Source organism: Lycium ferocissimum, chromosome 2, assembly GCF_029784015.1.
Source record: "Lycium ferocissimum isolate CSIRO_LF1 chromosome 2, AGI_CSIRO_Lferr_CH_V1, whole genome shotgun sequence".
Lineage (NCBI taxonomy): Eukaryota > Viridiplantae > Streptophyta > Magnoliopsida > Solanales > Solanaceae > Lycium > Lycium ferocissimum.
Genome location: NC_081343.1, coordinates 2,947,137 through 2,957,896, shown reverse-complemented (window position 1 = coordinate 2,957,896; position 10,760 = coordinate 2,947,137). Strand labels below are relative to the sequence as shown.

General features: G+C 34.1%; 2 protein-coding genes across 8 annotated transcripts; one reads left to right on the top strand and one right to left on the bottom strand.

The window, feature by feature from the left end:
- The first annotated feature begins 3,059 nt into the window (after positions 1–3,059).
- LOC132047374 (exopolygalacturonase-like) lies at positions 3,060–6,269 on the top strand. Its single transcript, XM_059438425.1, has 4 exons — positions 3,060–3,191; positions 3,985–4,275; positions 4,916–5,424; positions 5,792–6,269. The coding sequence occupies exons 1-4, from the start codon at positions 3,060–3,062 to the stop codon at positions 6,039–6,041; spliced, it is 1,182 nt and encodes a 393-aa protein (XP_059294408.1). The 3' UTR covers positions 6,042–6,269.
- Positions 6,270–6,360: 91 nt separating this feature from the next.
- Positions 6,361–9,884, bottom strand: LOC132032779 (5'-adenylylsulfate reductase-like 4). 7 transcript variants are annotated; one of them, XM_059422489.1, is made up of 5 exons: positions 9,356–9,878; positions 8,962–9,154; positions 8,188–8,273; positions 7,661–7,847; positions 6,361–7,605 (listed from the first exon to the last, which is right to left on the bottom strand). In XM_059422489.1, the coding sequence occupies exons 4-5, from the start codon at positions 7,813–7,815 to the stop codon at positions 7,494–7,496; spliced, it is 267 nt and encodes an 88-aa protein (XP_059278472.1). In that variant the 5' UTR covers positions 7,816–7,847; positions 8,188–8,273; positions 8,962–9,154; positions 9,356–9,878; the 3' UTR covers positions 6,361–7,493. The 7 variants fall into 7 exon arrangements, 1 of the variants encoding a protein (XP_059278472.1); XR_009408593.1 differs by having other exon boundaries at positions 6,361–7,847; positions 9,035–9,154; XR_009408595.1 differs by lacking the exons at positions 6,361–7,605; positions 7,661–7,847; positions 8,188–8,273 and having other exon boundaries at positions 8,671–9,154; positions 9,356–9,504; positions 9,679–9,714; positions 9,832–9,854.
- Between the last annotated feature and the right edge of the window lie 876 nt (positions 9,885–10,760).

Below are 10,760 nucleotides of genomic sequence, written 5' to 3'. Positions count from 1 at the left end.
TTCGAATACGGCCTTCAGAACCAGCTATGGTCATTTTGAGTTTCTCGTGATGTCATTTGGGCACACACCAGCAGCATTTATGGATTTGATTAATAGTGTATTCCGGCCATTCCTGGATATATTTGTGATTGTGTTCATCGACGACATTCTAGTCTATTCACGAACAGAAGAGGAGCATGCAGATCACTTACGAGCAGTGCTACAGATACTTCAAGATCGTAAGTTGTACGCCAAATTTTCTAGATGTGAATTCTGGTTGAATTTTATAGCATTTCTAGGCCACATTGTTTCAGAAGAAGGCATCCGAGTTGACACTCAGAAGATTGAGGTTGTAAAGACTTGTCCTAGACCCACGACTCTGATGGAGGTTCGTAGTTTCTTGGGGTTAGAAGGATACTACAGTAGATTCATAGAGGGTTTTTCCTCCATTTTAGCACCATTAACGAAACTGACTCAGAAACCGACCATGTTTTAGTGGTCTGATGCTTGTGAGCAGAGCTTCCAGGAATTGAAGAATAGGTTGACATCGGTACTAGTGTTGACATTGTCAGAAGGTACAATGGGTTATCCATTTTATTGTGATGCCTCGGGTACCGGTTGGGTTGTGTTTTAATGCAGCACGACAAGGTAATTGCATATGCTTCAAGAAAGCTGAGGAAGCATGAAAAGAATTACCCAACTATTGATTTAGAGTTAGCAGTAGTGGTGTACGCACTAAAGATAAGGCGACATTACTTGTAAGGAGCCCATGTAGATATATTTACTGCTCATTATCATAAGAGTCTCCAGTATATATTTAAATAGAAGGAGCTGAATTTGAGATAGACAAGATGGTCTGAGTTACTGAACGACTACGATGTTGACATTCTATACCATCGGGGCAAGGCTAATGTTGTGGCTGACACCCTCAGTCGTCGGTCTATAGGTAGCTTGGTACATTTGGAAGCTGAGAAGAGAGAGTTGGTCAGATAACTTCATCAGTTAGCCAGTTTGGGAGTCTGACTATTAGACTCAGACGATGGAAGCGTTGCTGTTCAGAATACAGCGGGAATCATCTCTGGTAGCAGAGGTGAAAGGGAGGTATTATGAAGATCCTACTTTGTTATGCTTAGAGAAGGAGTTCAGCAAAATAAGACTTTAGTTCTCGAGCTGAGGGATGATGGGGTTCTGAGATATCAAGGCCGGTTATGTGTTCCAAATGTAGCGTGGCTACTGGACAAGGTTATGGCAAAGGTACATTATTCGTGGTATTCAAGTCATCCATGTTCAACGAAGATGTAGCATGACATTAAGAAAGTGTGCTGGTGGAATGATATGAAGAAGAACATTGCTGAGTTCATGGCTCAGTGTCCTAATTTCCAGTAAGTCAAGGTAGAGCATCAGAAGCCCGACGGATTAGCTCAGAGACATTCCGATGTGAAATTAGGAGATAATCAATATGGATTTCATTACAGATTTGCCTCGTTCTTATCACTAGTTAGATTTTATATGTGTGATTAAGAACAGCTTTATGAAATCGGCTCATTTTCTTGCAGGTTATAACTACTTATACGGTTGCGGACTATGCCGGGTTCATAAAAAGAAGAGTTAGACTCCATGGTGTCTCGGTTCCATAATATCCGACAAAGGGCTCGGTTTACGGCGAACTTCTAGAGGTCTTTTCAAAGGATTTGAGCACTCGAGGTGAACCTCGGCACAACATTCCATCCACGGAGGACGGACGGTCGGTGAGCGCGATTCTAACACTTGAGGATATGTTAGGAGCATATGTCTTTGGATTTCCAAAGGCAATTGAGATGATCACTTGCCCTTATCGAGTTTGCTTTTAATAATATTTATCATTCCAAAGTCGAATGGCTTCTTATGAAGCGATATATGGACGAGGTGTAAAACACACTACAAAGTTGCTCGCGCACTCAAAACATTAACGCAGGGTTGTCTTGACCCAATGTTGACTGCGGTCAACTCAACTTAAGAACTTCACTAATTTCCAACCGAAAATCCAAATCACACCCGAGCCTCTCAGGAATCGAACCAAATACTCGACTAAGTCATAAATCACGTTCTAGACCTAATGGAATCGACGAAAGTTCGATACGGACCCATTTACCCCAATGTTGATTTTGGTCAAACTTCCTCGTAAGGACTTAATTTCAAATTTTCTAAACACAATTTGAAATTCACCCGATTGCTTTGGGAATCGCGTCATCCATCCATCCCCTTCATGATGAAGTTACGGGAAGTGTATTTTGGAAAAAAAGAGTAAAAAGGCATAAAACGACCAAGCGGGTCGTTACACACTTTGGAGACTTTTATACATTTTTATGGTATCGTCTTGATTCTAGACAGTTATAATTGAGAAGCATCGAATTCATGTATTGGACAATAGCTCTTTATGCATTTATCACGACTCACATATTTATATCGTAACACAAATAATCAATTTTACTATTGCATATTGCAATCCTCTCACAACCGTTGCAAATTTAGGCCGTGACACAAATAATCGATTTTACTATTTCCTATTGCAATCCTCCCACATCCGCAATTTCTTCCACTCAATTTTTTATTTTATTTTTATTTTGGGTTGGACGCCATAGGAATTGTCTGAAGTACAACAATGCTTGGTGAATTGATCGATTGACACATTTTACCCCACTATCTACGGTGTATTGGGAGATAACCTAGCTAGTTGATCAAGAATATATTGAGTCCCAGATAATGTTAGCAAAACGTAAGTTTGAGCTACTGAGTGGAAATTACCTCATTTATAATGACGTTGATTTCCAGGAAAATAAACAGCCTCTAAGAAAATATTAAAACCTAACAGATCTAATAAGTGTAGCTGGCAGTTTAATAAAGTTACCATGATATTCAGTCAAGATATCTATTCACTTTCCTTTCTTATTAATCCATCAAATCTAAAAAACTGTCTTTGAAGTAACTAAATCCAAAAGTTCTTATAATATTAAGGAAATAACTTCATGAAGGAAAGATCATTTGATAAAATGGAGGTGTATATAAACACATGTGAAGAGAGCAAAAAGAAACAAAAAGTAATGGCTTCAAAGTCTTATTTTGAAATAGCCTTTATATTAGGCTTTGTTCTTGTGTGTACTAATGCTAAGGACAAGGTCTTCAATGTGCTTCTCTATGGTGCTAAAGGAGATAGAGTGACAGATAATAGTAAGGTGAGAACATCCATTTTACTTTTTAATGCATCTTTAGTTATTGTCCAATTCATACGAGTTAAAAAACCTAAAATATCTATATAATAAATTGACACACAAACTCATTCGGTTCCTTTTTACTTGTCTCTCTTGTTGACTTGGCACTCTTTGAGAAACTACTCCTTTCGGTCCATTTTACTTGATTATTTCTTGCACGGCCCTAAAAAAAAATAAAAAAAAAAAGGAAAATTGAACTCAGCCACATTTATTTTTTAGATCCAAATTTAATACTACTCTTCTTTTACTATATTAATCTCTCTGCACATTTATAAGAATAAAGATAAAGGTGGAAAATGATAATTAATTATATCTTAGTTTTCTAAACTAACACATATTTTGACTAATTAATTATTCACTTGATTACCTTTTCTTATTATGCTTTTAAAATCTAAGTTTTATTACTGATACTTTATCGAGTTACTCAATGATAAGAGTGGTATTGAAAGAAAATAATAAGTATTTCTTTTTACTAAAATGTATAAGTTAAAAAACGGAAAGTTTATTTTTAGTATAAGGAACAAGTCAGAAGGAACAAGGGCATACGGATCACAAAAGTTAATTTCGTCTTTCTTCTAAAATTTATTCTAGCTATGAAATAATTCAACAGTAGGTTCATTTCATTTAAGTCATTACTACATCTACATGTATAACAGATTTCTTTTTTGATAAAATGACTTATAATAATATAATGGCTACTGCATATATGCCAAGTTTAGTGTCTAAATAAGTCTTTTTTATTTATTTATTATGGAAGGCGTTTTTGAATGCTTGGACGGATGCATGCAAATGGAATGGAAAAGCCACATTATTGATACCTTCAGGGATATACATGGTATATGGTGCAATCTTTGTTGGACCATGCAAAGGATCGGCTTTGGCCGTCCAAATCAAAGGGGTTATTAGAGCTCCAACAGATCCTAAAATATTCTGCCATTCTTCTTGGATCACTTTTCAATACTTGAATAATTTAGAGATTGAAGGAGGCGGCACTTTAGATGGACAAGGAGCATCCGCTTGGGGAAAGCAAAAATGTGTCCGTCCTTCCGTAAGTTTTAATTTATTTGTCTAACTTATTCTAATATGTTTTACAATTTTGATTAAAGTTATTTGTGTTGAATTTCACTTTAACTACATTTATTTTAATAAAAATTGCTTATTTGATGAGGGATTAGATGAAAGACTAGTGAAATTCTTGAATCAAATTATTTGATGTATAATTTTGGAAAAAAATATCTACTATTGAATAATTATCTGACACAGTTGAAATTTTAATTGTGGTCAGTAAAATTAAGTTTCTTTCATAATACATTTTATTTTGCTGTGTTCTTTATGCGCCCTAGTTATGTTGTGAAAGTTAAAGTGAAAAATGACGAAGATAGTCTTTTCTATTACAAGGTCACAAAGACATTTAATATTTGTGAAAGTGTTCTAGACATGCATGGCTCAATTAATTTGCATTTTTTTCATATCTCCTAACCTAGTCTCAAATGTAGAATAAATAAAATGTAACTAATTTTAGTAAGAAACTAGGGCATCTAAACTCACCATTTGTCAAAGAAATGATAATTCAACAATGTATTGTTTCATTCATCATTTTGGTGGTTATGGAATTTTTCTTTATGTGATTTAATGTGAAATTAACAACTAAACATTGTTTCTGATGCCTTTTTTTAAAATTGAACCAGACACTTACATTTAATTTTGTCAAAAATGCGGTTGTGCACGACATACACTCAAAAAATAGCAAGAGTTTCCATTTCAACCTCTTTAGTTGCAACAACATGACATTTAGTCATGTTAGCATAAAGGCACCAGGCAACAGCCCTAACACCGATGGCATTCACATGGGCTTCTCCACCAACATAAAAGTCTTGGATTCCAACATTGCCACTGGAGACGATTGTATATCTATGATCTCTGGCAGCAAAAACATCAACATTTCAGGAGTGACTTGTGGCCCTGGCCATGGAATAAGCATTGGTAGCTTAGGACTTTCACGAAATGAAGTTGTCAAGGACATACATGTCAAAAATTGCACTCTCATCGCTACTCAAAATGGGGCGAGGATTAAGACTTGGGCACCATCGAGTGCTGGTACCGTTACAACTATAACTTTCGAGGATATTATCATGAAAAAAGTTTGGAATCCCATATTTATTGATCAACATTATTGTCCGACGCATAATTGCAGCAGGAAGGTACTTGTATTTCCCTTCTTTTTATCTTTATTTTTAATGTGTTGTGTAGGTCGGAAGTCAGTGTCCAATGACAAATAATTTTTTGGAAATAATTTCTCATGATTGATTGCTGAATAGAAAACATTATCCAAAAATGTGTTTGATGAAATTCTTGAATAAGTCTTAGATGAAGTAATTGGTATATTTTAAAGTTAAAATAGTTATAGGAAAAATGATTTATGCCAATAAATGAGAGAAGTTGTCAAAAAAATTCCTTGGAAAGCATATTTTAGTACATTAAGACACAAATATCTTACGTCATGTCACACACGAAAATTTGCAATTGGATATTCTTTATATCACATATATGATTCGATATTCCTTTAATTCTTCGGTAAGCTCTGTGCAAATCAAGGATGTGACATTCAATAACATAAGGGGAACTTCAAATTCAGCGGCAGCAGTTACTTTTGATTGCAGTGCTTCATTTCCTTGTCAGGAAATCCACCTTAATGATATCAACTTGGCTTACAATGGTCATGGACATGTGATCTCGTCGTGTGCTAACGCCAAAGGGAAGGCTACTGGCAAAGAGTCGCCTCCAAGTTGTTTAAAGTCTTCTCTTAATTCATGAACTTAGGATTACTAAAACTAAATGATATGTCGTTACTAAAGAGTCACAAAAAAAATGCTCGATAATTTCTTGTAGAATGATAATATGAATAACAAGTTCAAGTTTCTTTTACCTTGGATAAGTATCCTATTAGTTGGTCAAAGAAAAACTTCTCTTTCTGTGTGATTGTGAACTTCTCCAGTTAAAAATATTTGATCAATTTATTCTTCCGTTATTTTTGTGTAACTAGTATTCGTATCCGCGCGTTGCGAAGAGAATTTTAAATATAATTTATCGTAAGAAAATGTTAGTTGAAAAATACTGTAGACACATAGGAGCATGAAAGAATTCTAGTTTTGTTATATTCATTGGCTCGTTATAGATGTTGGAGTCTTTGTGCTCTTCATAATATTTATGCACATAATAATAAGCATGCACTCATTGTATGTTTCAAACAAAGACTTCTGAGTTTATCAAGAATGAGTACTGCAGAAGGATTGTAATTTGAACTCAATTAGAGGATAGGTTCTTTAGATGTCGATGCAAGTAAATCAATATTATCCTTGCGATCTTCCCATCAATTGTCCAACATCCATCTTCAAACACCTTATATTGATAATGGAAAAGGCACATAAACAAAAGAGATGATTAGACATCAAGAGTAGAAGATAAAAATACTAAGAAAAAGTAATGGCAGATAAATACACATATTTGTTTCTGCACATTAAATTAGTTGAATCCAATCTCTAACGCCACAGATGCTTTCCTTTTGCTCAAATGCTGATTACTAATTCAACTATGTACAATCTTTGGAACATAAAGGCAAGTAAAAATGCACAAACAGGGAAAGAAGAGGAATTCTATGAGAAAGTGACACACTTTGGGAATTCTGTGAACCACAATCTGATATTGTGGTTATCTCCCCATTTGAGTTGGAAAAAAATAGTTTCCCAATCACATGAATCAAAACATAGCATCCCATCACATGATCAGAACATTGATATAGCAGGGATGTATATAACATCACATAAGCATTGAAAAGTTAACCAATCATCAGGGCAATCTTACTCGGTGATCTGCAATCAATGTTAAGAGAATATTAATTTGATAAATCTCTTTATATTTTGTCTTTTGCCAATTACGTCTCTGCGCAAAAAGCTTTAAACTATATCATAAGTTTCTGTAAGAGATTTTGTTGAACTGGAAATTTATGGCAATGAATTGGAAAAAATTTCTATTCAAAAAACAAAAACAAAAAAAAAACAAAAAAAGGAGAAAAGGCTTTGTGCTGCGTAAGAAAAGAATTAATTAAAAAAAGAGTCCAACAAAAGAGAAACCAATTAAGCATATCAGTCCAAACCAAACAGAAACCAAACAGAAACCAACTTTCAATGGAAATCAAATTACAGCTACAGACAAAGACACCATTATACAATTTAACATACACGATTACCGATAGTGCCACCATGAATTTCAATCTGAATCAAGGATGCAAGAGCCATGATACTGCATGCGTATTGTTGGGTTTAAAAGGATGAGAGTTGGAAACCCATGAACTCCATACTTAGAGTGTTGAAAAGACATTCTTAGTTGTCAGCATAATATAGAGAAAACAATACAATGCAAAACATTCATTTCACACTAATCGTGGCTTAAATTCTTCAATTGCGAAATTGGGAATTGAAGGAAACAAAGAAGACATGATAGAAAAATTTGGCCAAAAACTTTTAGAGAAAGGACACCACGAAGCATAGAAAAGCAAAGCAACATAATTGTGTGTATTCCGGTGAATCATATTAGTGTCCTCTGCAATGACAACTCATCTCCCTTCAAAATAAAAGATGCAGAACTGTTAGAACTCCTAAAGAAAATGAAAATAAAAAACAGAATCAATGTTCTGTGGATGAGGGCAGTTTGGGTGTTTGAACAAAGTTATGAATATTTTTTTTTCATTAACAAACTTATATATGTTGTCCTCAAACATCATAAGAAGATAGGATACAGTTTAATGGAGATGGAGGAGGCAGCAATTCCTCCATATAAAATAATTCTGATTTAAGCATATGACATAGTGTATACACATTGGTAATGCACATTCAACAACCAAAGTGATTCAACTTGGTGTGCTCTAACTTTCCCTACACTTTGAATTTGATACTTGCAATACCTTATAATGTCTTGACATGGTACTTAAGTGCTCTCTTACATCTGAAAAGGTTCCATATTGTAGGGGAGCAATCGTTTCTAATAAAACTGGGAAGAAAATGAAGAATGACAAACAAATAAGGAGATATTGGATAACATTATTAAATCAACCATACATAAAATGTATGGGTTACGAAGGAATAATTGTTATTAACATGTCAACTACATTGTGATCACATTATGTTTTCCACAACTCAATTATACACCTAAGGGGAAAAATAGTGGAATAATGTGATAACTTAAAGATTGATTTTAGTGAAAATATTCAGTAGTAATGACCAGTGAGTTTTTCTAACATAATCTGCACTGGAATTACATTGTGTAGAGAAAACTTTCGACTTGAGTTTTACTATACAGAAACAAAAAAGTGTACTTTTAGATTTTAGAAAGGGAAAAAAGTCAACTTGAGACTACGAATCACCAAAGGAGAAGAAACATAATAGTATTATAACTTAATCCGGTCTTTCAACTCATAGTATATCCTTTAAATGACTCATTTTGCAAATTTATAGAAATGCTTCACATCTCTAACATTGATAACAAATTGAAAAGAAGAAAATTGGACAAAAGATGCGCTCATTATGTGCTGCTAAAATGGACTCTTTCGTGATTACCTGCAAAGCCAAAAAAGAATTAAATTCTCACATTAAAAAGGACACAAAACAACACACAACTCTCAGCATATTTAAATACCAAAAGTCACATAATTGAAGGCTCATTTCGAATTCTCCTTTACCTTCAATTAGTAGTTGCATCCAAGACTCAAAGCCATCCTATAATTGCTTTCTGTAAAGTGTCAAAGAACTTACCTTATAGTTTAAGTAGAAAGCACTTCCATGTTGTTGAAGAAGTTGCAACAAAGCTACTGTGCAATTATGTTGTCATCATGAAAATTTCATACACCATGCAAAAATTGAAATTTGAAATTGCTGCATAAGAAAGAAATATAGATTTTACTAAATGTTTCTCTTTCATAAGAGAATTTTGGACTTAAATAGTGGTATTTGTATAAAAACGAATGGCTCGAATGATATTTTTAATCATATACTATCAAATGTGATTTCTTATAAAAAAAATAAAAAAAAAAAAAAAAAAACAAAAAAAAAAAAAAAGAGGTCAATTGCCATTACTATTTTTATGCTGTGTAATCTCTTCTCACAACAAATTCATCTCTCAATTTGATCAAGGTTCCTTATTTTGTGATCCTCTTCAAACTTGTTGCTTTGTTTTTCCTTCATCTACTCTAGTCTCTAGAGTAAAATGAAGGGCTAGAGTTATTCTGAAGTGAGAAACCATTTCACAGACATGCGATTAGTTATGCACCAAAATATTTGTTACTTTAAAAAAAAAAAAGGTATATGGCCACAGACGTGCACGTGGTATTAGCCAACAAATTTTCATCGTTATGACAATTAATTTTCTTCACCAAATTGCAGAGCACAATTTATCAAACCTTAAATCGAAAAAGATCTCTATAAAGTCCTCAAATCTGCAACAAATTTTGAAAAAAATCAAACTTTGTCAAGCCAAACTACCAAATTGGAATGAAAATTAAAGTTCTACAAAAAATAGAACAGAAAATAAGGCAATTGATCCCAATTCTTACCTTGTGATCCATAAATGTCAAATATATACCTTCAGATCATAAATCCATGATACACATGAAATTATTTTCAGCCACACAAAAAAACTGGAATCTGATGTGGGTTTAGACCTAAAACAGTGCCTGCTATGGAATACTACAACAATATATGACAAAGTCTCAAGTTGAGAACTTGATAATCCCCCAATTATTGGTTGAATTCTTCCTCTTTTGTTAATTGTTGAGTGTGATGGGCATTAGGTTACGAAACTGATACCTAACCCCCACCTATGAAAAAACATAATAATGAAGAAAAGCACAGAAATGAAGCGTTGAAAGACCTGTCTGCTCAAGAGTCTCTCTCTGGAATAATTGAAAAAAAAAAAAGGGTGGAATTTAACAGAATATATACCTACGGATACTTTTAGGGAGACGGTTTAGAAACTGAACTTATACACGTTTCGGGTCATCCTTTGTTGTTTCTGTGGACAATGATATTTTATTAAATTTAAATCCACAAGAGATTTGGATTATATTAAATTCAAGATTTATCCAAATAAATATTATGGGCTAATCTAATTGAATTAATCATTTAAGTCCAATAATTATGGATTTAATTGATGGGTTCGATTTTATTGGGCTAGTCCATTAATTTGGGCTATAAATAATGAGCCCACTTTGTCAAGCCCAAGATGTCATCTTATTCAAGAGGCCCAAATTGGTGCCACATGTCAAATGACGTGGCACGCCAAGTCAAACGAAGGAGCCAATAGGATCATGCCACGTGTCAAAATGATGCAAAGATGCCTAGTCAAATCAAAGGCCAATGAAGATACGCCACGTGTACAAATGACATGTTCCGACCAATCAAATATCGGCATGTCACCTTAATTTCGATTGGTCAACAAAGCCTCGTCCTTATCACAACTCCTCCATCCTACAACTATAAATAG